Genomic DNA, 26,063 nt, shown 5'->3' on the forward strand with positions numbered 1-26,063 from the left:
TGTAATTTGGCAGTAGTACTTCATGCAGTGGGTTTTCTCCAAAGCTCTCTTCTGTTTTTTTTTTCTAATTTCACGAAACCCCATATGCTACATCATAATTTGTCAATTCATTCTGTGAGTAAAAGCCCAGAGGTTGGTTCAGGGACCATTCTGTGAGTTAGCTGTGTCCTTTCTTAGATCAGTCCAGAGGTTGTTTCAGGGTTCAATCTGTGAGTTAGCCGTGTCCTTTCTTAGATCAGTCCAGAGGTTGTTTCAGGGTTCAATCTGTGAGTTTGCCGTGCCCTGACTTAGATCAGTATTCAACGGTTAAATTACAACTTGTTTAACTGTTTTGCGTTTCTTTCGTATATTTCTTAGTTTTTCAGTAGCATCAGTGAAAAACGAGATTTCCTTGGCTTCCATTTCTTGGCGAAGAAATTCCATTCCAGCTTGATTAAATCCTATTATATCCTGAAGACCAAAACGTTTAAAAGAAAGTTTAGCAACAAATATAATGTTGCCCCCCTCCCCCCCCCTGACAGAAGAAGCAAATGGTTGAATAAATAAATTATAAATAATTTATAAGGAGAAACATAACAGAAATCAGTGACTCAAGAGAAGTTATTCCAGAACTGGACCCACTTTTATCTGCGCGCACGCGGTAAAAATATAAGAAGAATATCTGGATCCAGAGTCAACGGACAATCATTTTTGTAAAACAATAAATACAATATTGTGAAAAGTGGGTCCAGTCTGGACTAAAGAGAAGGCTGTAAATCAGATATAGAATCATCCTCATGTGCATTCAACTATAACATGATTTAATATTCTCGTTCAATAAACTCATTTCAATTTTGAGATGTTTAATAGGAGAACATGAGATTATATTACTATTACTATTACTATATTAGTATTTATAAGTAATATAATTACATTCATGTCTAGTCTGTACGAAAAAGATGATGCTGATTATGATCATAGTGATGACTATGTTAATGGTGTTGATGATGAAAATGATAATTTTGATAATGATGATGATGACGTTGATGATGATAATGATTATGATGGTGTTGGTGACAATGTTGATGATGATGATGGTGTTGTTGATGAAAATGATAATGTTGATAATGACAATAATGAGGAAGTTGGTGATGATGTTGATGATGATGGTGATGATGGTTATGATAATGGCATTGATTATGATGATGATGATGATGACAATGATATTTGACTTTATTAAGGGCAACACAAGACAGTTCTAACTTAGCACTGATACACTTGTAACAGGGAAAGCCATTTTATGTGGTTATCAAAGCTACAGCAACGTTCTCACCATTTGCAGAGTTTTAAAAATTGCTCATTGTAGTCAAATTTTTAAAGACCCTAAGCATCGGTCACCCAAGGCTTGAACCCCATAACCTCCAGCACAATAGCTCAGTGCTCAACCATTTTAAATGCCCATAAAGAATGGCTGTGTATATCAATGTATATATTACATAACTATATTACTGTACATACCCTTAGTCTGTGTACTTGTTGTTTGGTGTTCTGACGAATGGAGTCAATTACTGGTAAGAGTTCACTAGTGGCTGCTATTTGGTTGTGGTGGATTCTGAAAGGTAGAGAAAAGAATTTTCAAATTTTACTTGACGATGAGTAAACTTTGCTTTGCATTTTTTTATTGGTTTCGTACCATTTATACTCCATTATCTACGTCTATAGTACATATATAGAGTATATATATATTACATTGAATTTTCAAATGATTTATAAATACTAAGCTTACTAGTAATCCTTGTAGATAATATTTATAGCCAGAGCTTTATTTTAATATTTTTTATCACTATAAGTTAAAATCCTTTTGAACCCAAGACTGAAAATGCACCACTGCAATTCATACACAATACGGAAATCAAGAGTTGTGCAGCAGTAGTGCCAAAAAAAGCTAAAAACCTGAAAAAAGATGAATTCCAATTGGATCTGTGAGTTAGTGATGCTGTTGTCAACTTGTCAACCAACCCATACCTTTCAGAGGTCGATAAACTTTTAAGTTAAAAAAAGGTTTTTATTCATATTCATAATAAATTAATTACCTCATCAAGAAAAACAGACACCTACAAGACAACTCTATCTCCCAGTTTGCCTATTTGATCAAAGAGAAGCAGACATTGACATTAAAATCATTAGCAAACAGCAGTCGTGGAGTATCTTTTTTGTACCCAATTTTTTGGACATTCTTATTGTATTACTGGTTGTGCTTTGTTCCACTAATCTCCGTGAGTGTATACAGCACACGTTCGCCTTTTCTTATTCTTAAGTGTTGAAACAACGTGGTCGTTTAGAGTGGTTTTCGTATTGGATTAAAACATATGGTACTGACTTACAGCACGTTTCAGTGCGACACGCCATAGCATTGAAATGGACGTAGCATCGAAAATGGACGTAGCATTCAAATGGCTAATCGTAGAACAGTTTTTGTATGACTGTGAAAAGCTCACGACACGAACACGGTCATGACACTTCAAATGACCGAAACTCGGCTCAGAACAGGGCGCGGACAAGGTCACGCCAATCACATTGAGTAATAAAATATCCCCCAATAAAAAGTCTAGAAAACAACACGGTGGCGGCAAGGCACGCATACGGCACAGACTTTTCACAGTCATACGAAAAATTTTCTATAAGTGGGAAACGTACGGTACAGACTTACAGCGCGTACACAGTTAGACATGCTGAAACATTGAAATGGATTCCTATATAAATTGTTATCGTATGGGTGGGAAACATACGGTACTGAAATGCAGTATGTACACGGTAAGACATGATGTAACATTGAAATTGCTTCCCTCAAGAATGGTTATCGTATGAGTGGGAAACATGCAGTACTGACGCAGCACGTACACGGTACGACGTGTCATAACATGCATTGAAATGGTTTCCCATTGACTACAAGCAAAGTTAATAGATTAATAGCTATTAACTATGCTTCAAGATATGCATGCATTCAAAACGCGTAGTAACGACCACCGTAAGGTTAAGTAGGGCCACATTACTGTTGCGAAATTAACGTATCTACTCATTTGAAATTCGCTCTAATGTGAGAGGTGGTCCCACAGTAAAGTAGAGCAGTTGCTGATACCTTTATCCATTCGTCAAGTAGCTTCAGAAAAGCAATGACATAATCAAATGGTAAGACAACCAGTGCTTCTTCCAACTCACTAAAACGAATTCAATTTTTTTCTCAATTAGTTATTTATAAATGAGTCGAAGATCATTTATAAAGATTAGCAATTAACATGTGCTTCTCAATAATCATTTTCATCTCGAGCGTAATGCCTTCCTATTTCAGTTCACGTGTCATTCTCTTGAAAATAACCTTTGTTTGAATTGTGTCCAAATTCATGTGTCTTCTTTTGCGCAATCGTTAAACAAAGCGATGATACTCAAGGAAATGAATGATATGTGGTCTGAAGTGGGACAACATTATGCCCAAGGCAAAGAGGTCTATAGCATGCGCAGAATGTAAAATTTGCCGTCACAACAAAATAGGATATCGGTGATTGCTCATCAAAATGTTTCCATGACAATTACAAAAAAAAAAGAGTCAGCCATGTTTCCATGACAATGACGGGAAAAAACAAGCCAGCCATGTTTCCATGACAATGACGGGAAAAAACAAGTCAGCCATGTTTCCATGACAATGACATAAAAAAACAAGTCAGCCATGTTTCCATGACAATGACGGGAAAAAACGAGGCAGCCATGTTTCCATGACAATGACAAAAACAAAAACAAAAAACACCAACAAGGCAGCCATGTTTCCATGACTATGACAAAAAAAGACAGCCATGTTTATCCTCATGAGAATATAAACCTTTGCTTCACCCGTATAAACTCATTCTCAAACTCTTATATTCAAGGCTACGCGTGGTGGAATCTATTTTCCAATCCAACATGGCTGCAGTGTGAATAAGGCCCATTGAATAAATTGTGAGTCATAAACATGTTATTTCGGCAGAGCAACATTGCCATCTAGAAGCATCATCAACGTCAACATAAAGAGGAAGGCCCATTGATTGTCATGGAAACGCCTTGATTGACGTTCAGCAAACCTACATCATCTTGACGACGAATTGTGCTATCGAGAAATTTGTAAATTACAATAGTTGGAAGGAAAAGAAAGCTGAATACATCTAACCTGGAACGAATCTTTTGAGTGACTTGTATCACATAACGAGAAGACTGAAAAATATGACCAAATGTAGTATATTAGATTACGAAAAATACTATAGACATGAAAACGAGTTCTGATTGGTCAGACGCATGACGTAATTACACGAAATCTGCAAGAAACGTCGGGATGCAGCTCAATTTGAAGGTCATAAAATTCTTTTGATGAAATTCTTTTGTTTCCCCCCCCTCCAAATTAAGCTGCTTTGACGTCACGTGCAAAGGGTCTATTCTATGGACCACAAAAATTGCTTGGTTTCGATGCGAAAAAGACATTATCTTGACCTTGAATTAAAAACACTAATTAATTATATAATTTTTGATTTTATTTTTACCTATCACTTTTATGTAAATTGGGCTCCCTGTGATCTAACTTACCGAAATGTTACCAAATGCCATCAATATTGGGTTAGTAGGAGGAAGTGGAGCCTGTGAGGACGAAGAAAAGCTTAATAAACTAAAGTCCCTGTTTCACGATGAAAGATTTAGCTGAAACTTGCTTGCAACGGCTTGCGCTGAGTAATACCCCCGTGTCTCGCAAAGCCGTTACAAGAAAATTTCAGCTAAAATGTTCAACGTGCAACAGGGCCTTAAGCAAACGTGGCGGTAAAAGTGAAATTGTTTTTTATTCTTTCTTTCCATATTTCTGCTTCTTCTAGCCACGTATACTATTTTAGCAAAAAGAAAACAGCAAAATACGCAAAAGGTGGGTTACAGTAGTCTTGGAATGAGGGGCGCCAGTAAAACAGCTAAACGCGCTGTGATTGGCTGAAACAAAATTCCCCGCTCAGCTGGTAAAGTGTAGGGAATCAAGGGCGGTGGTGTAGCTATAGTGACTTGCCTCTGACCAAGAACCTGTTTCAGGGTTCAATGATATTTGAAGAATTTCCTTTCAACCCAATGGGAAAAAATGTTTGGAACCCTTTCATTGAACATTTTTTTAACTTTCTTAATTATAATATTTTTGTTATTGTTATCAAAGACCTTTTTGTTTATTTTCAAAGCGGCTCGATACTCGAACATTTTTGCAGATTCCTCTCTGTGCAGTTCAATGGCTTCCATTAATTGTTCCGCCTGTTGGTATGAAGTAAAAAAGTATTGAACTCAAATAGATATATAGCTTATATAGTATGCGCGCTTTGATTGGTCGAGAAAGTGTTTTATTAGTAAACGGAGCACGCGAAAATGATGTTTCATTTGTTAAATATTTAAGCTTAGTACGAAACAAATCATGCTCTGGGTGTCGCTCTGGGTAGCTTTGGGTGTCATAGTCTAATCGCCCCAGTCCCCGCGCAGCAAACGACGTCCGGCAAACATTGGAGAAACCATGCGCATGCGCCAAAAATGTACAGTCGAACAACAAGACTACTTTCACTAAAAACGTTTTACATAAGGAATTCTGACGTGACATCTGTATGTCACTCTGACAGATTTCTCAGAGGTTAAAACGTTCGTGATTTTTTTACCGATTTCACGCTTTCCATTGTCTTCTTTCCAGCCTTTCTTGCTTCAGAATCATTTTCTCCAGGAATCTTTGATAAAGAAAAGTGAAATAACTCTTTTGAAAAGTACCACAGAAGACAGGAAATGACGTCGACTGATACCAATAACAGGTCTCGTGACCTTATTTTCCTTAATCGAGAATTCGCGTCAAAAAAAAAAAAGAAAAAAAAAAAAAGAAAGAAAAAAAAACAGGAATAAAAACTTTGGGTGTTAGGTTTCTACAGCGTGAGGATGAGAATAGGGCAAAACCCCTTGGCCTCCACTGGCTACGCCCCTGAAATGACATTATACTTTATAAGGATTTGTATGGGAAAATGCACTGAACTGTAAGACCTGCGGTTTTGTTGTGGTTTTACTTACGACTTGTTCAGGCCCTTGTGCCAAAGTTTCTTCAAAAGCAGCTTCTCGTTCCTAAGTTTGAAAAGAAAGTTGAATTTACCGCTCAAAACAAACAAAGAGAACGGAAATGACGTCAAACGCACCTGTTCACGCTCCTCATCAATGATCAATGGCTCATCCGTTCGTTGCCATAGACGCAGAGACTTGTCATGTGACCCCGTGACCTGTCAACCAATCAAAATCTCTTAAACAAAATTGGTTTTCAAATAATACACAGCTTTAACAACGTGTTTTTTTTTACTCTCGGAGGCCATTTTGCCTAACCTAACAATAAAAGTCTTTTGAAAAGTTTATCTTAAAGAGCTCGAATGCGAGGTAACACGAGGAAAATACATAGTTCCTGCAAGCATTGTAGTCTTCTTGGCAGCCGTTTTTAGTCTCGTTCCTTTCACTTACGATCCACTTCTCTTAGCACAAACGGTTTTTTAATATAGGAGAGAAGTGGAGACTATGAACATGGCTGTCTTTGAGAAAGGTCTCTTGTTAAACTATAAACAGAAGTTAGTACTTTACCGCAAACACAAACCATTCAACCGATGCTGTAAGGTTCAATTTGGATTAATCCTTTGAAGGGTTTTCTTTGTGTGATTTAATACTTTGTGTTCGACCAATGAATCGATGTATGGAGGGTGGTGCATATTAACTACTGAAAATAGGCGTCGTTTATTCGAGATACTTGTTTAGGACACTCACCACGTATTCTCCATTGGGACTGACAGCTAGGCACCAGACCTCTCCCTGATGACCCTGTCCAAAAAAATATCTGCTTGTTTATTACGAGAAACAAATGGTAAAACCCACCAGGTAGTCTGACGGAAATCGATTAGCCAATCAGATTGCAAATCGCGTTTGCTGAACGACCTTTGCGCGCCTCGAGAAGCAGAAAAAATAACATGTGTGGATCGGTAATAATCAATACCATAACACATAAGAATAGCGCGTAAATACAACGCATTTTTAAATCAAAAGGGTTTATTGTTATTAAAGACACACACCTTACTACTAAATAGCAATTTGAGTATATCATCAAGTTTTCGACCATTTTCGAAACAAAACGCTTTGTAAGGTTAACTTTGTTGGCTATACGAATTATAAAATCGGATAAACACTTAAAATAAGCTTTTCTTGTAATTTTTTTGATGTACATAACTTGAAACATTACTATAAACTAGACAAATGTGCAGCTATGACTTCTTTTCACCAATATTTCACACTACAGTTCAAGAGAATACATATTCAAGTCCAACTGAAAACGAAATGGCGTCCTTCACATCAATATGTTTATTTTCGTCCAGGACTCTAGGCGCGCAGTCATGTTAGGGATTGATTCTTTATCAAGTCAGAAAATCATGCATTGCGCGTTTCCGAGATCACCTGGCAATCAGATTTGTCAGACAAGCACGCGCTTAAACCCTATATAAGGTTAACGAAAGGCCAAACGGAACAAGAATCAACCAATCATTGCGCACCTTTCGAGTAATTTTCATACCCGTAAAAAAGGGTGCGTTCGCTTCAGTTCTGCTTTATAGGAAAGATAGATAGATCCAATTACACGCGCAAGGTCTACTCTCTACTCTACTAGCCCTAAAAATGCCGGCAAGAGTGGTAAGCTCTCTTCAAGATGATAGCAACTATATTTTCAATCGATGCTTCCTTCGCAACGGACTGATAGCGGATAATATTCAGTTTCAAGGCAATGTGGAAAACGAAAACAAGACATTTTCTTTTACACATGGACGTACGTACGACTTCGTTCGCACGGCAGGGGCTATAATAAGAGACGCCATGACCGAATATTTGACAGGTTTTCTCCTCAATATCGACGAAAATGCAAAACAAGACCTACGAAACGCCTTTGAAAACCTGTTTAACTACAATGGCTACAAGAATAGGCTTAAAAATGAACGTCAAAGTGTTGGAAAGTCACTGAATTTGCTCCTATTCAAACCAGAAATTAGTTTATTTTCGAAAGAATACGTAGCTCACGTCACTTTCAGTTGCACCAGCACGAAAGGCCCAGGAAATGACTACACAGTTCATACGAGCATCACTTGCCAAAAGTACACCTGGTTTGAGTTCCAAGAAGAAGATGAGGAAGTTATTTTGAATGCTCTTCAGAACCTGGCCATTGACTGAACTAGCTTGTCGAACAACAAAACCACAAAAAATATGTAACGTCCTCAGCTTTTTTCTTTTTGAGAAAACAATCTTAGTTTACAAAGTTTTGATTTTTCTTATCTTTTAGATTAGAAATGTGTTTTCAAATTTTAAAATCGTTTCAGTCTTGGGAGGTAAGAATCTAGTTATTATTCCATGTGGTTTTAACCATGTCTTCTCGGAACAACAGGAAGTATAGTTTCTTGGTTCAGTTCCAAGAAAAACATTTCTTTTTTCCTCGCAAATGATCATTCTCAGAAACGAAAATGACTCTCGTTTTATTTACTAGTTTCACTAAGAATAGTAAGATTGATAATTCAAAACGTTTGTGAACAAGAACTTAGTTTTAACACTGTAAGCAATGATTTTGTTAGAAACTAGAAAAAGCTCTACAGACCACGACTATTACTTTCTATAACAGTAAAATGATAAAACACTTCTTAGTTCTTTCGATTTACTGGTTTATTGTTAATGAATTATGGATGTTTTTCAAGTTGAAATGTAGTGATAAGATTGCTTGATGTGGTGAGTAACACATGGCTTTCTGGGTCTGTAACATTGTCAAATTCAAATTCCACGAGTTTTGAAAGAGTTTTATGAACCCTGCTATTCCAAACAACGCACTACTCTTCATGACAGACAGATGGTCAGAAATTGACGGTGGGGCGTGAGTTTTTCCTTTTATGATTTAACAAATGCCTGCGCGCAAAGAAATTTGAAATAGTTCACCTGTAGCACCATGATTTGTTCAAACTTGTCCGCATCCCAATACTTCAGGGTCTTGTCCTTACTGACTGACATAAAGTAATGGGTGTTCGCGATGAACTGAGAGAAAAGTACACATGTATTATCAATATGATCACGTGACAGCAGCCAACTTGGAGGATAAGGAGAGCAGCTTTTACAAAGAAGAACAAAAGCTAAAGATAAAGATATTTGGTGTAAGGTTCAATTTGGATTAATCCTTTGAAGGGTTTACTTTGTGTGATTTAATACTTTGTGTTCGACCAATGAATCGATGTATGGAGGGTGGTGCATATTAACTACAGAAAATGGGCGTCGTTTATTCGAGATACTTGTTTAGGACACTCACCACGTATTCTCCATTGGGACTGACAGCTAGGCACCAGACCTCTCCCTGATGACCCTGTCAAAATGAATGATATCTGCTTGTTTACTATGAGGGACAGATGGTTAATCCCAATCAGATTTGTCAGACAAGCACGCCCTTAAACCCTATATAAGGTTAACAAAAGGCCAAACCGAACAAGAATCAACCAATCAATGCGCACCTTTCGAGTTATTTCCGAACAAAGCCATATAAAAAAGGACGCTTCAGTTCTGCTTCTTAGGAAAAATAGATAGATCCAATCACACGCGCAAGGTCTACTCTCTACTCTAACTAACTCGAAAATGCCAGCAAAAGTGGTAAGCTCTCTTCAAGATGATAGCAACTATTTTTTCAATATATGCACCCTTTACAACAGACTGGGAAACAATATTCAGTTTCATGGCTATGTGAACAACCAAAGCCAAGAATTTCCTTTTGAGCATAGACGTACGTTCGACTTCATTCACGCGGCAGGGGCCAAAATAAGAGACGCCATGACCAACTATTTGACAAATATTCTCTCAGATATCGATGAAAATGCCAAACAAGACTTACGAAGCACCTTTGAAAACCTGTTTAACTACAGTGCCTACCAGGGTAAGCTTAAAGATGTAGGTCAACGAGTTGGAAAATCGATGAAATTGCTTCTATTTAAACCAGAAAATAGTGGAAATGCCGAAAATTACGTGGCTCACGTCACTTTCAGTTGCACCACCACGAAAGATCAAGAAAATCACTACACAGTTCACACGAGCATCACTTGCCAAAAGTTCACCTGGTTTGAGTTCCAAGAAAGAGATATGGAAGCTGTTCTGAATGCTCTTCGAAACATTGAGGTGGCTGACCAAGTGAACTAGCTTGTCGAAAAAAGACCAGAAAGCCTCCTATGAACAGCACTTAGAAAACAAAACACATTTTAAAAATATGTAAGGTCCTCAGCTTATTTTTTCGTTTCCAGAAAACATTTTTAGTTTACGAAGTTTTGAGTTTTTTATCTTTTAGGTTTGGAAAGCATTTTCAAATTTTAAAATCGTTTCAGTCTTGCGAGGTAATAATCTAGTTATTATTCCATGTGGTTTTAACCATGTCTTCTCGGAACAACAGGAAGTATAGTTTCTTGGTTCAGTTCCAAGAAAAACATTTATTTTTTACTCGCGAGCGATCATTCTCAGAAACGACAATGATTTTTGTTTGATATATTAGTGTCGTAAAAAACTAGAAAAAGCTCTACAGACCACGACTATGACCTTTCTATAACAGTGTTAACTGTTATTTAAAAATGATAAAACACTTCTTAGTTCTTTCGATTTACTGGTTTATTGTTAATGAATTATAATGGATGTTTTTCAAGTTGAAATACAGTGATAAGATTGCTTGATGTGGTGAAATAAAACATGGCTTTCTGGGTCTGTAACATTGTCAAATTCAAATTCCACGAGTTTTGAAAGAGTTTTATGAACCCTGCTATTCCAAACAACGCACTACTCTTCATGACAGACAGATGGTCAGAAATTGACGGTGGGGCGTGAGTTTTTCCTTTTATGATTTAACAAATGCCTGCGCGCAAAGAAATTTGAAATAGTTCACCTGTAGCACCATGATTTGTTCAAACTTGTCCGCATCCCAATACTTCAGGGTCTTGTCCTTACTGACTGACATAAAGTAATGGGTGTTCGCGATGAACTGAGAGAAAAGTACACATGTATTATCAATATGATCACGTGACAGCAGCCAACTTGGAGGATAAGGAGAGCAGCTTTTACAAAGAAGAACAAAAGCTAAAGATAAAGATATTTGGTGTAAGGTTCAATTTGGATTAATCCTTTGAAGGGTTTACTTTGTGTGATTTAATACTTTGTGTTCGACCAATGAATCGATGTATGGAGGGTGGTGCATATTAACTACAGAAAATGGGCGTCGTTTATTCGAGATACTTGTTTAGGACACTCACCACGTATTCTCCATTGGGACTGACAGCTAGGCACCAGACCTCTCCCTGATGACCCTGTCAAAATGAATGATATCTGCTTGTTTACTATGAGGGACAGATGGTTAATCCCAATCAGATTTGTCAGACAAGCACGCCCTTAAACCCTATATAAGGTTAACAAAAGGCCAAACCGAACAAGAATCAACCAATCAATGCGCACCTTTCGAGTTATTTCCGAACAAAGCCATATAAAAAAGGACGCTTCAGTTCTGCTTCTTAGGAAAAATAGATAGATCCAATCACACGCGCAAGGTCTACTCTCTACTCTAACTAACTCGAAAATGCCAGCAAAAGTGGTAAGCTCTCTTCAAGATGATAGCAACTATTTTTTCAATATATGCACCCTTTACAACAGACTGGGAAACAATATTCAGTTTCATGGCTATGTGAACAACCAAAGCCAAGAATTTCCTTTTGAGCATAGACGTACGTTCGACTTCATTCACGCGGCAGGGGCCAAAATAAGAGACGCCATGACCAACTATTTGACAAATATTCTCTCAGATATCGATGAAAATGCCAAACAAGACTTACGAAGCACCTTTGAAAACCTGTTTAACTACAGTGCCTACCAGGGTAAGCTTAAAGATGTAGGTCAACGAGTTGGAAAATCGATGAAATTGCTTCTATTTAAACCAGAAAATAGTGGAAATGCCGAAAATTACGTGGCTCACGTCACTTTCAGTTGCACCACCACGAAAGATCAAGAAAATCACTACACAGTTCACACGAGCATCACTTGCCAAAAGTTCACCTGGTTTGAGTTCCAAGAAAGAGATATGGAAGCTGTTCTGAATGCTCTTCGAAACATTGAGGTGGCTGACCAAGTGAACTAGCTTGTCGAAAAAAGACCAGAAAGCCTCCTATGAACAGCACTTAGAAAACAAAACACATTTTAAAAATATGTAAGGTCCTCAGCTTATTTTTTCGTTTCCAGAAAACATTTTTAGTTTACGAAGTTTTGAGTTTTTTATCTTTTAGGTTTGGAAAGCATTTTCAAATTTTAAAATCGTTTCAGTCTTGCGAGGTAATAATCTAGTTATTATTCCATGTGGTTTTAACCATGTCTTCTCGGAACAACAGGAAGTATAGTTTCTTGGTTCAGTTCCAAGAAAAACATTTATTTTTTACTCGCGAGCGATCATTCTCAGAAACGACAATGATTTTTGTTTGATATATTAGTGTCGTAAAAAACTAGAAAAAGCTCTACAGACCACGACTATGACCTTTCTATAACAGTGTTAACTGTTATTTAAAAATGATAAAACACTTCTTAGTTCTTTCGATTTACTGGTTTATTGTTAATGAATTATAATGGATGTTTTTCAAGTTGAAATACAGTGATAAGATTGCTTGATGTGGTGAAATAAAACATGGCTTTCTGGGTCTGTAACATTGTCAAATTCAAATTCCACGAGTTTTGAAAGAGTTTTATGAACCCTGCTATTCCAAACAACGCACTACTCTTCATGACAGACAGATGGTCAGAAATTGACGGTGGGGCGTGAGTTTTTCCTTTTATGATTTAACAAATGCCTGCGCGCAAAGAAATTTGAAATAGTTCACCTGTAGCACCATGATTTGTTCAAACTTGTCCGCATCCCAATACTTCAGGGTCTTGTCCTTACTGACTGACATAAAGTAATGGGTGTTCGCGATGAACTGAGAGAAAAGTACACATGTATTATCAATATGATCACGTGACAGCAGCCAACTTGGAGGATAAGGAGAGCAGCTTTTACAAAGAAGAACAAAAGCTAAAGATAAAGATATTTGGTGTAAGGTTCAATTTGGATTAATCCTTTGAAGGGTTTACTTTGTGTGATTTAATACTTTGTGTTCGACCAATGAATCGATGTATGGAGGGTGGTGCATATTAACTACAGAAAATGGGCGTCGTTTATTCGAGATACTTGTTTAGGACACTCACCACGTATTCTCCATTGGGACTGACAGCTAGGCACCAGACCTCTCCCTGATGACCCTGTCAAAATGAATGATATCTGCTTGTTTACTATGAGGGACAGATGGTTAATCCCAATCAGATTTGTCAGACAAGCACGCCCTTAAACCCTATATAAGGTTAACAAAAGGCCAAACCGAACAAGAATCAACCAATCAATGCGCACCTTTCGAGTTATTTCCGAACAAAGCCATATAAAAAAGGACGCTTCAGTTCTGCTTCTTAGGAAAAATAGATAGATCCAATCACACGCGCAAGGTCTACTCTCTACTCTAACTAACTCGAAAATGCCAGCAAAAGTGGTAAGCTCTCTTCAAGATGATAGCAACTATTTTTTCAATATATGCACCCTTTACAACAGACTGGGAAACAATATTCAGTTTCATGGCTATGTGAACAACCAAAGCCAAGAATTTCCTTTTGAGCATAGACGTACGTTCGACTTCATTCACGCGGCAGGGGCCAAAATAAGAGACGCCATGACCAACTATTTGACAAATATTCTCTCAGATATCGATGAAAATGCCAAACAAGACTTACGAAGCACCTTTGAAAACCTGTTTAACTACAGTGCCTACCAGGGTAAGCTTAAAGATGTAGGTCAACGAGTTGGAAAATCGATGAAATTGCTTCTATTTAAACCAGAAAATAGTGGAAATGCCGAAAATTACGTGGCTCACGTCACTTTCAGTTGCACCACCACGAAAGATCAAGAAAATCACTACACAGTTCACACGAGCATCACTTGCCAAAAGTTCACCTGGTTTGAGTTCCAAGAAAGAGATATGGAAGCTGTTCTGAATGCTCTTCGAAACATTGAGGTGGCTGACCAAGTGAACTAGCTTGTCGAAAAAAGACCAGAAAGCCTCCTATGAACAGCACTTAGAAAACAAAACACATTTTAAAAATATGTAAGGTCCTCAGCTTATTTTTTCGTTTCCAGAAAACATTTTTAGTTTACGAAGTTTTGAGTTTTTTATCTTTTAGGTTTGGAAAGCATTTTCAAATTTTAAAATCGTTTCAGTCTTGCGAGGTAATAATCTAGTTATTATTCCATGTGGTTTTAACCATGTCTTCTCGGAACAACAGGAAGTATAGTTTCTTGGTTCAGTTCCAAGAAAAACATTTATTTTTTACTCGCGAGCGATCATTCTCAGAAACGACAATGATTTTTGTTTGATATATTAGTGTCGTAAAAAACTAGAAAAAGCTCTACAGACCACGACTATGACCTTTCTATAACAGTGTTAACTGTTATTTAAAAATGATAAAACACTTCTTAGTTCTTTCGATTTACTGGTTTATTGTTAATGAATTATAATGGATGTTTTTCAAGTTGAAATACAGTGATAAGATTGCTTGATGTGGTGAAATAAAACATGGCTTTCTGGGTCTGTAACATTGTCAAATTCAAATTCCACGAGTTTTGAAAGAGTTTTATGAACCCTGCTATTCCAAACAACGCACTACTCTTCATGACAGACAGATGGTCAGAAATTGACGGTGGGGCGTGAGTTTTTCCTTTTATGATTTAACAAATGCCTGCGCGCAAAGAAATTTGAAATAGTTCACCTGTAGCACCATGATTTGTTCAAACTTGTCCGCATCCCAATACTTCAGGGTCTTGTCCTTACTGACTGACATAAAGTAATGGGTGTTCGCGATGAACTGAGAGAAAAGTACACATGTATTATCAATATGATCACGTGACAGCAGCCAACTTGGAGGATAAGGAGAGCAGCTTTTACAAAGAAGAACAAAAGCTAAAGATAAAGATATTTGGTGTAAGGTTCAATTTGGATTAATCCTTTGAAGGGTTTACTTTGTGTGATTTAATACTTTGTGTTCGACCAATGAATCGATGTATGGAGGGTGGTGCATATTAACTACAGAAAATGGGCGTCGTTTATTCGAGATACTTGTTTAGGACACTCACCACGTATTCTCCATTGGGACTGACAGCTAGGCACCAGACCTCTCCCTGATGACCCTGTCAAAATGAATGATATCTGCTTGTTTACTATGAGGGACAGATGGTTAATCCCAATCAGATTTGTCAGACAAGCACGCCCTTAAACCCTATATAAGGTTAACAAAAGGCCAAACCGAACAAGAATCAACCAATCAATGCGCACCTTTCGAGTTATTTCCGAACAAAGCCATATAAAAAAGGACGCTTCAGTTCTGCTTCTTAGGAAAAATAGATAGATCCAATCACACGCGCAAGGTCTACTCTCTACTCTAACTAACTCGAAAATGCCAGCAAAAGTGGTAAGCTCTCTTCAAGATGATAGCAACTATTTTTTCAATATATGCACCCTTTACAACAGACTGGGAAACAATATTCAGTTTCATGGCTATGTGAACAACCAAAGCCAAGAATTTCCTTTTGAGCATAGACGTACGTTCGACTTCATTCACGCGGCAGGGGCCAAAATAAGAGACGCCATGACCAACTATTTGACAAATATTCTCTCAGATATCGATGAAAATGCCAAACAAGACTTACGAAGCACCTTTGAAAACCTGTTTAACTACAGTGCCTACCAGGGTAAGCTTAAAGATGTAGGTCAACGAGTTGGAAAATCGATGAAATTGCTTCTATTTAAACCAGAAAATAGTGGAAATGCCGAAAATTACGTGGCTCACGTCACTTTCAGTTGCACCACCACGAAAGATCAAGAAAATCACTACACAGTTCACACGAGCATCACTTGCCAAAAGTTCACCTGGTTTGAGTTCCAAGAAAGAGATATGGAAGCTGTTCTGAATGCTCTTCGAAACATTGAGGTGGCTGACCAAGTGAACTAGCTTGTCGAAAAAAGACCAGAAAGCCTCCTATGAACAGCACTTAGAAAACAAAACACATTTTAAAAATATGTAAGGTCCTCAGCTTATTTTTTCGTTTCCAGAAAACATTTTTAGTTTACGAAGTTTTGAGTTTTTTATCTTTTAGGTTTGGAAAGCATTTTCAAATTTTAAAATCGTTTCAGTCTTGCGAGGTAATAATCTAGTTATTATTCCATGTGGTTTTAACCATGTCTTCTCGGAACAACAGGAAGTATAGTTTCTTGGTTCAGTTCCAAGAAAAACATTTATTTTTTACTCGCGAGCGATCATTCTCAGAAACGACAATGATTTTTGTTTGATATATTAGTGTCGTAAAAAACTAGAAAAAGCTCTACAGACCACGACTATGACCTTTCTATAACAGTGTTAACTGTTATTTAAAAATGATAAAACACTTCTTAGTTCTTTCGATTTACTGGTTTATTGTTAATGAATTATAATGGATGTTTTTCAAGTTGAAATACAGTGATAAGATTGCTTGATGTGGTGAAATAAAACATGGCTTTCTGGGTCTGTAACATTGTCAAATTCAAATTCCACGAGTTTTGAAAGAGTTTTATGAACCCTGCTATTCCAAACAACGCACTACTCTTCATGACAGACAGATGGTCAGAAATTGACGGTGGGGCGTGAGTTTTTCCTTTTATGATTTAACAAATGCCTGCGCGCAAAGAAATTTGAAATAGTTCACCTGTAGCACCATGATTTGTTCAAACTTGTCCGCATCCCAATACTTCAGGGTCTTGTCCTTACTGACTGACATAAAGTAATGGGTGTTCGCGATGAACTGAGAGAAAAGTACACATGTATTATCAATATGATCACGTGACAGCAGCCAACTTGGAGGATAAGGAGAGCAGCTTTTACAAAGAAGAACAAAAGCTAAAGATAAAGATATTTGGTGTAAGGTTCAATTTGGATTAATCCTTTGAAGGGTTTACTTTGTGTGATTTAATACTTTGTGTTCGACCAATGAATCGATGTATGGAGGGTGGTGCATATTAACTACAGAAAATGGGCGTCGTTTATTCGAGATACTTGTTTAGGACACTCACCACGTATTCTCCATTGGGACTGACAGCTAGGCACCAGACCTCTCCCTGATGACCCTGTCAAAATGAATGATATCTGCTTGTTTACTATGAGGGACAGATGGTTAATCCCAATCAGATTTGTCAGACAAGCACGCCCTTAAACCCTATATAAGGTTAACAAAAGGCCAAACCGAACAAGAATCAACCAATCAATGCGCACCTTTCGAGTTATTTCCGAACAAAGCCATATAAAAAAGGACGCTTCAGTTCTGCTTCTTAGGAAAAATAGATAGATCCAATCACACGCGCAAGGTCTACTCTCTACTCTAACTAACTCGAAAATGCCAGCAAAAGTGGTAAGCTCTCTTCAAGATGATAGCAACTATTTTTTCAATATATGCACCCTTTACAACAGACTGGGAAACAATATTCAGTTTCATGGCTATGTGAACAACCAAAGCCAAGAATTTCCTTTTGAGCATAGACGTACGTTCGACTTCATTCACGCGGCAGGGGCCAAAATAAGAGACGCCATGACCAACTATTTGACAAATATTCTCTCAGATATCGATGAAAATGCCAAACAAGACTTACGAAGCACCTTTGAAAACCTGTTTAACTACAGTGCCTACCAGGGTAAGCTTAAAGATGTAGGTCAACGAGTTGGAAAATCGATGAAATTGCTTCTATTTAAACCAGAAAATAGTGGAAATGCCGAAAATTACGTGGCTCACGTCACTTTCAGTTGCACCACCACGAAAGATCAAGAAAATCACTACACAGTTCACACGAGCATCACTTGCCAAAAGTTCACCTGGTTTGAGTTCCAAGAAAGAGATATGGAAGCTGTTCTGAATGCTCTTCGAAACATTGAGGTGGCTGACCAAGTGAACTAGCTTGTCGAAAAAAGACCAGAAAGCCTCCTATGAACAGCACTTAGAAAACAAAACACATTTTAAAAATATGTAAGGTCCTCAGCTTATTTTTTCGTTTCCAGAAAACATTTTTAGTTTACGAAGTTTTGAGTTTTTTATCTTTTAGGTTTGGAAAGCATTTTCAAATTTTAAAATCGTTTCAGTCTTGCGAGGTAATAATCTAGTTATTATTCCATGTGGTTTTAACCATGTCTTCTCGGAACAACAGGAAGTATAGTTTCTTGGTTCAGTTCCAAGAAAAACATTTATTTTTTACTCGCGAGCGATCATTCTCAGAAACGACAATGATTTTTGTTTGATATATTAGTGTCGTAAAAAACTAGAAAAAGCTCTACAGACCACGACTATGACCTTTCTATAACAGTGTTAACTGTTATTTAAAAATGATAAAACACTTCTTAGTTCTTTCGATTTACTGGTTTATTGTTAATGAATTATAATGGATGTTTTTCAAGTTGAAATACAGTGATAAGATTGCTTGATGTGGTGAAATAAAACATGGCTTTCTGGGTCTGTAACATTGTCAAATTCAAATTCCACGAGTTTTGAAAGAGTTTTATGAACCCTGCTATTCCAAACAACGCACTACTCTTCATGACAGACAGATGGTCAGAAATTGACGGTGGGGCGTGAGTTTTTCCTTTTATGATTTAACAAATGCCTGCGCGCAAAGAAATTTGAAATAGTTCACCTGTAGCACCATGATTTGTTCAAACTTGTCCGCATCCCAATACTTCAGGGTCTTGTCCTTACTGACTGACATAAAGTAATGGGTGTTCGCGATGAACTGAGAGAAAAGTACACATGTATTATCAATATGATCACGTGACAGCAGCCAACTTGGAGGATAAGGAGAGCAGCTTTTACAAAGAAGAACAAAAGCTAAAGATAAAGATATTTGGTGTAAGGTTCAATTTGGATTAATCCTTTGAAGGGTTTACTTTGTGTGATTTAATACTTTGTGTTCGACCAATGAATCGATGTATGGAGGGTGGTGCATATTAACTACAGAAAATGGGCGTCGTTTATTCGAGATACTTGTTTAGGACACTCACCACGTATTCTCCATTGGGACTGACAGCTAGGCACCAGACCTCTCCCTGATGACCCTGTCAAAATGAATGATATCTGCTTGTTTACTATGAGGGACAGATGGTTAATCCCAATCAGATTTGTCAGACAAGCACGCCCTTAAACCCTATATAAGGTTAACAAAAGGCCAAACCGAACAAGAATCAACCAATCAATGCGCACCTTTCGAGTTATTTCCGAACAAAGCCATATAAAAAAGGACGCTTCAGTTCTGCTTCTTAGGAAAAATAGATAGATCCAATCACACGCGCAAGGTCTACTCTCTACTCTAACTAACTCGAAAATGCCAGCAAAAGTGGTAAGCTCTCTTCAAGATGATAGCAACTATTTTTTCAATATATGCACCCTTTACAACAGACTGGGAAACAATATTCAGTTTCATGGCTATGTGAACAACCAAAGCCAAGAATTTCCTTTTGAGCATAGACGTACGTTCGACTTCATTCACGCGGCAGGGGCCAAAATAAGAGACGCCATGACCAACTATTTGACAAATATTCTCTCAGATATCGATGAAAATGCCAAACAAGACTTACGAAGCACCTTTGAAAACCTGTTTAACTACAGTGCCTACCAGGGTAAGCTTAAAGATGTAGGTCAACGAGTTGGAAAATCGATGAAATTGCTTCTATTTAAACCAGAAAATAGTGGAAATGCCGAAAATTACGTGGCTCACGTCACTTTCAGTTGCACCACCACGAAAGATCAAGAAAATCACTACACAGTTCACACGAGCATCACTTGCCAAAAGTTCACCTGGTTTGAGTTCCAAGAAAGAGATATGGAAGCTGTTCTGAATGCTCTTCGAAACATTGAGGTGGCTGACCAAGTGAACTAGCTTGTCGAAAAAAGACCAGAAAGCCTCCTATGAACAGCACTTAGAAAACAAAACACATTTTAAAAATATGTAAGGTCCTCAGCTTATTTTTTCGTTTCCAGAAAACATTTTTAGTTTACGAAGTTTTGAGTTTTTTATCTTTTAGGTTTGGAAAGCATTTTCAAATTTTAAAATCGTTTCAGTCTTGCGAGGTAATAATCTAGTTATTATTCCATGTGGTTTTAACCATGTCTTCTCGGAACAACAGGAAGTATAGTTTCTTGGTTCAGTTCCAAGAAAAACATTTATTTTTTACTCGCGAGCGATCATTCTCAGAAACGACAATGATTTTTGTTTGATATATTAGTGTCGTAAAAAACTAGAAAAAGCTCTACAGACCACGACTATGACCTTTCTATAACAGTGTTAACTGTTATTTAAAAATGATAAAACACTTCTTAGTTCTTTCGATTTACTGGTTTATTGTTAATGAATTATAATGGATGTTTTTCAAGTTGAAATACAGTGATAAGATTGCTTGATGTGGTGAAATAAAACATGGCTTTCTGGGTCTGTAACATTGTCAAATTCAAATTCCACGAGTTTTGAAAGAGTTTTATGAACCCTGCTATTCCAAACAACGCACTACTCTTCATGACAGACAGATGGTCAGAAATTGACGGTGGGGCGTGAGTTTTTCCTTTTATGATTTAACAAATGCCTGCGCGCAAAGAAATTTGAAATAGTTCACCTGTAGCACCATGATTTGTTCAAACTTGTCCGCATCCCAATACTTCAGGGTCTTGTCCTTACTGACTGACATAAAGTAATGGGTGTTCGCGATGAACTGAGAGAAAAGTACACATGTATTATCAATATGATCACGTGACAGCAGCCAACTTGGAGGATAAGGAGAGCAGCTTTTACAAAGAAGAACAAAAGCTAAAGATAAAGATATTTGGTGTAAGGTTCAATTTGGATTAATCCTTTGAAGGGTTTACTTTGTGTGATTTAATACTTTGTGTTCGACCAATGAATCGATGTATGGAGGGTGGTGCATATTAACTACAGAAAATGGGCGTCGTTTATTCGAGATACTTGTTTAGGACACTCACCACGTATTCTCCATTGGGACTGACAGCTAGGCACCAGACCTCTCCCTGATGACCCTGTCAAAATGAATGATATCTGCTTGTTTACTATGAGGGACAGATGGTTAATCCCAATCAGATTTGTCAGACAAGCACGCCCTTAAACCCTATATAAGGTTAACAAAAGGCCAAACCGAACAAGAATCAACCAATCAATGCGCACCTTTCGAGTTATTTCCGAACAAAGCCATATAAAAAAGGACGCTTCAGTTCTGCTTCTTAGGAAAAATAGATAGATCCAATCACACGCGCAAGGTCTACTCTCTACTCTAACTAACTCGAAAATGCCAGCAAAAGTGGTAAGCTCTCTTCAAGATGATAGCAACTATTTTTTCAATATATGCACCCTTTACAACAGACTGGGAAACAATATTCAGTTTCATGGCTATGTGAACAACCAAAGCCAAGAATTTCCTTTTGAGCATAGACGTACGTTCGACTTCATTCACGCGGCAGGGGCCAAAATAAGAGACGCCATGACCAACTATTTGACAAATATTCTCTCAGATATCGATGAAAATGCCAAACAAGACTTACGAAGCACCTTTGAAAACCTGTTTAACTACAGTGCCTACCAGGGTAAGCTTAAAGATGTAGGTCAACGAGTTGGAAAATCGATGAAATTGCTTCTATTTAAACCAGAAAATAGTGGAAATGCCGAAAATTACGTGGCTCACGTCACTTTCAGTTGCACCACCACGAAAGATCAAGAAAATCACTACACAGTTCACACGAGCATCACTTGCCAAAAGTTCACCTGGTTTGAGTTCCAAGAAAGAGATATGGAAGCTGTTCTGAATGCTCTTCGAAACATTGAGGTGGCTGACCAAGTGAACTAGCTTGTCGAAAAAAGACCAGAAAGCCTCCTATGAACAGCACTTAGAAAACAAAACACATTTTAAAAATATGTAAGGTCCTCAGCTTATTTTTTCGTTTCCAGAAAACATTTTTAGTTTACGAAGTTTTGAGTTTTTTATCTTTTAGGTTTGGAAAGCATTTTCAAATTTTAAAATCGTTTCAGTCTTGCGAGGTAATAATCTAGTTATTATTCCATGTGGTTTTAACCATGTCTTCTCGGAACAACAGGAAGTATAGTTTCTTGGTTCAGTTCCAAGAAAAACATTTATTTTTTACTCGCGAGCGATCATTCTCAGAAACGACAATGATTTTTGTTTGATATATTAGTGTCGTAAAAAACTAGAAAAAGCTCTACAGACCACGACTATGACCTTTCTATAACAGTGTTAACTGTTATTTAAAAATGATAAAACACTTCTTAGTTCTTTCGATTTACTGGTTTATTGTTAATGAATTATAATGGATGTTTTTCAAGTTGAAATACAGTGATAAGATTGCTTGATGTGGTGAAATAAAACATGGCTTTCTGGGTCTGTAACATTGTCAAATTCAAATTCCACGAGTTTTGAAAGAGTTTTATGAACCCTGCTATTCCAAACAACGCACTACTCTTCATGACAGACAGATGGTCAGAAATTGACGGTGGGGCGTGAGTTTTTCCTTTTATGATTTAACAAATGCCTGCGCGCAAAGAAATTTGAAATAGTTCACCTGTAGCACCATGATTTGTTCAAACTTGTCCGCATTCCAATACTTCAGGGTCTTGTCCTTACTGACTGACATGAAGTAATGGGTGTTCGCGATGAACTGAGAGAAAAGTACACATGTATTATCAATATGAACACGTGACAGCAGCCATCTTGGAGTATAAGGAGAGCAGCCTTTACAATGAAGAACAAAAACTAAAGATAAAGATATTTGGACTGCTGAGAGTCCATAGGATTGGAATTTCAGAGCTGGATTAAATTAAGAAGAACTAATATAGGACTTTAAAAGTAAGCTTGATAATCAGAACGACATAGTAAAGTTTTAACCCTACTGATCAATCTCCGGCAGACATGTTTCAGCGTCCTTACGCCATTATCAGTGTGACAAGATAGTTCTTACAAATGCTTAAATACAGTGAATAGCACGTGTAAATGCGTAGTGTAGTACACACTTATTTCAATAAAGTTAGTCACCAAAAACCTAGAAAGTTGAGATCACTGAGCATCATCACTGACTTTTCATATCAAAAAAGCATAAATATACAATGCTTTTTTTAATACAAACTGTAGCTTGATGATGCTCAGTAGATGTGAGCCTGTAACCGGTAAAAGATTCGCAAGTCAATGAACAGTTAGTTATCAAGTGGTTGAACGTGTAAAATGAATCTACCCATAATCCTTGTCCGCCTCAGCTTTATAGCTTTTCAGGTGACAACTTTATTGAAATAAGTGTATATTCAAGCTAATTACAAAGATAAATAAAGCTTAGCATGTGTTACTTGCAGATTCAAAATAGGATTTTGCCACACTTTTTGCTAGCTTGTCACACTGATAATGGCGTAAGGACGCCGAAACATTTCTGGCGGAAATATATGAGTAGGGTTAAAACTCTACTATGTCGTTCTGATTATCAAGCTTATTTCAATGCTGCTATTACGCCAACCACAAAAATACTTTTTAAAAGATACTGTTTTTACCTGAAGTCCCATAATGCTGAAATAAATTAAGACAAAAAATTGGAATTAAAATTGGATACGAGTATTTTTTATTGACTAAACATTTTGGAAAAGATATCTTGGATGTAGTTTACTTATCAGATAAATGCAATGGCATACGTACCCCCCCCCCCCCCTCCCTTCATAACCTAGAGATTTTTTTACAATACGAAAATGGCTCCCCATAAGAGTGTTTTAAATAACATTGAGGCCCCGTCTGAATCTGAAACTTTCACCGAAAAAAACGTTCTCCGTCCACACATGAAAACGGAGAAAATGTTTCGCGTCCACACTTTTTTTGTGATATGCAAAAACGTACCCATCATCATGAGCAAATATAGACTTGTGACAATCTCCAAAGTCCAACCCCCATATCTTGATATTCTTGTCAGCAGACCCAGTGATGATCAGTGTGCTATCCTGTTATCACAAATTTGACATCATTCCTCATTCCCCTAATAGAAACGTCCCGACTTCACTTACGTGGGTTGTCTTACCCACCAGACTCGTTTTGGGGCTACCTTGGTCCCACTCACCTCTTGTTCAAGGCATCAAGGTGTCAAAAATGGTATTACAGTAACGTTACCCAGATCCTACTCACTGATAACATCTGTTAGGTACTGGGCCCCCAAACCCCTCTTTTTCATGATCCGACAGTGGTTACTCAGACCCTACTCACTGATGACATCTGTTAGGTACTGGGCCCCCAAACCCCTCTTTTTCATGGTCTGACAAGTGGTTACTCAGACCCTACTCACTGATGACATCTGTTAGGTACTGGGCCCCCAAACCCCTCTTTTTCCTGGTCTGACAGTGGTTACTCAGACCCTACTCACTGATGACATCTGTTAGGTACTGGGCCCCCAAACCCCTCTTTTTCATGGTCTGACAAGTGGTTACTCAGACCCTACTCACTGATGACATCTGTTAGGTACTGGGCCCCCAAACCCCTCTTTTCTGACAAGTGGTTACTCAGACCCTACTCACTGATGACATCTGTTAGGTACTGGGCCCCCAAACCCCTCTTTTTCATGGTCTGACAGTGGTTACTCAGACCCTAAATCTGTTAGAAACTGGGACCAACATTTTTCTCAGTAAACTTCGCTAGTTTTTTCTTTTTCAGTTGTGATAAAATACAAGTTAAAGAAAAAACAATTCTAAACAATGACAGATTAACTTACTGAGGAAATATCCAAAGCCATGACAGGCAGCTTGTGACCGTAAAGAGACAGGAAAAACTACCAGAATAGAAAAAATAAATAAATAAAACTGGGACTCGTGCTACTATCTTGTTCGTTTGCTGTGTTTAGTAATATATTCTAACCCTACACCATCACTCCAGGCGTCCTATTGGCCCATGTTGATTAAGATATGGGAGAGTCAATTCCGGAGGCGATAGAGAGCAACAACCCCGGCCGAGGGAAGTTGGGCGGGACGTTGATGAGTCGATCACCAAGACCGTACAACGAAGGGGGTGAAATTATTCATTTTGAAGTCTCTCATCATTTGTTCTGACGAATGGAGTCAATTACTGGTAAGAGTTTACTAGTGGCTGCTATTTGGTTGTGGTGGATTCTGAAAGGTGAGAAAAGAATTTTCAAATTTTACTTGACGAAGAGTTAACTCTGCTTTGCATTTTTTTAGTGATGATTGATGATTCTCGCAGATCTAACTTTAAGTTTATTGTAAAAATTGGATTAGTGCAACGCTTTACTAATTTCTTATTATTTAATTATGCAAACTTAATTATACAAGGCAAGCTTAAATCACTAATAAAAAATCATTAATTGGGCAGTTTTGTTGATCATTCATTCATGTTTGTTAGTTATACAAGTTACAACCAAATGTAGTTCTACGTACAACAAAATATTGTTACATGAGGTACATGTAATTTGGCAGTAGTACTTCATGCAGTGGGTTTTCTCCAAAGCTCTCTTCTTTTTTTTTTCTAATTCCACAAAACCCCATATGCTACATCATAATTTGTCAATTCATTCTGTGAGTAAAAGCCCAGAGGTTGTTTCAGGGTTCAATCTGTGAGTTAGCCGTGTCCTTTCTTAGATCAGTCCAGAGGTTGTTTCAGGGTTCAATCTGTGAGTTAGCGGTGCCCTGACTTAGATCAGTATTCAACGGTTAAATTACAACTTGTTTAACTGTTTTACGTTTCTTTCGTATATTTCTTAGTTTTTCAGTAGCATCAGTGAAAAACGAGATTTCCTTGGCTTCCATTTCTTGGCGAAGAAATTGCATTCCAGCTTGATTAAATCCTATTATATCCTGAAGACCAAAACG

At 37.6% G+C, this 26,063-nt stretch overlaps 2 protein-coding genes across 2 annotated transcripts in view; both read right to left on the bottom strand.

The window, feature by feature from the left end:
• Positions 1-16: 16 nt before the first annotated feature.
• LOC148906540 (uncharacterized) lies at positions 17-22,874 on the bottom strand. The gene is made up of 26 exons (XM_089037469.1): positions 22,781-22,874; positions 21,176-21,229; positions 20,812-20,907; positions 19,207-19,260; positions 18,843-18,938; positions 17,238-17,291; positions 16,874-16,969; positions 15,269-15,322; positions 14,905-15,000; positions 13,300-13,353; positions 12,936-13,031; positions 11,331-11,384; positions 10,967-11,062; positions 9,362-9,415; positions 8,998-9,093; positions 6,805-6,858; positions 6,195-6,275; positions 6,073-6,123; positions 5,676-5,741; positions 5,194-5,283; positions 4,588-4,638; positions 4,178-4,221; positions 3,119-3,197; positions 2,073-2,122; positions 1,498-1,591; positions 17-450 (listed from the first exon to the last, which is right to left on the bottom strand). The coding sequence occupies exons 1-26, from the start codon at positions 22,850-22,852 to the stop codon at positions 307-309; spliced, it is 1,926 nt and encodes a 641-aa protein (XP_088893595.1). The 5' UTR covers positions 22,853-22,874; the 3' UTR covers positions 17-306.
• A 2,657-nt stretch (positions 22,875-25,531) lies between these two features.
• LOC116304412 (WD repeat-containing protein 3-like) overlaps positions 25,532-26,063 on the bottom strand; it is a 31,218-nt gene continuing 30,686 nt past the window's right edge. The window contains exon 35 of the mRNA XM_089037471.1: positions 25,532-26,048. Within this exon, the coding sequence (XP_088893597.1) occupies positions 25,905-26,048 (144 nt within the window). The 3' untranslated portion in view covers positions 25,532-25,904. The remainder of the gene's footprint in view (positions 26,049-26,063) is intronic.

The sequence above is a fragment of the Actinia tenebrosa genome, unplaced genomic scaffold (genome assembly GCF_029948245.1).
Source record: "Actinia tenebrosa isolate PJP-AT-01 unplaced genomic scaffold, QUT_ActTen_1.0 PGA_scaffold5__44_contigs__length_20552954, whole genome shotgun sequence".
NCBI lineage: Eukaryota > Metazoa > Cnidaria > Anthozoa > Actiniaria > Actiniidae > Actinia > Actinia tenebrosa.

Excerpts from the sequence above, each read along its gene's own strand:
- LOC148906540 (XM_089037469.1), bottom strand. The coding sequence starts at position 22,852 with ATGTCAGTCAGTAAGGACAAGACCCTGAAGTATTGGAATGCGGACAAG. Across the intron at positions 21,230-22,780 it reads AACAAATCATGGTGCTACAG|GGTCATCAGGGAGAGGTCTG; the intron begins GTGAACTATTTC and ends TCATTTTGACAG. Across the intron at positions 13,354-14,904 it reads AACAAATCATGGTGCTACAG|GGTCATCAGGGAGAGGTCTG; the intron begins GTGAACTATTTC and ends TCATTTTGACAG.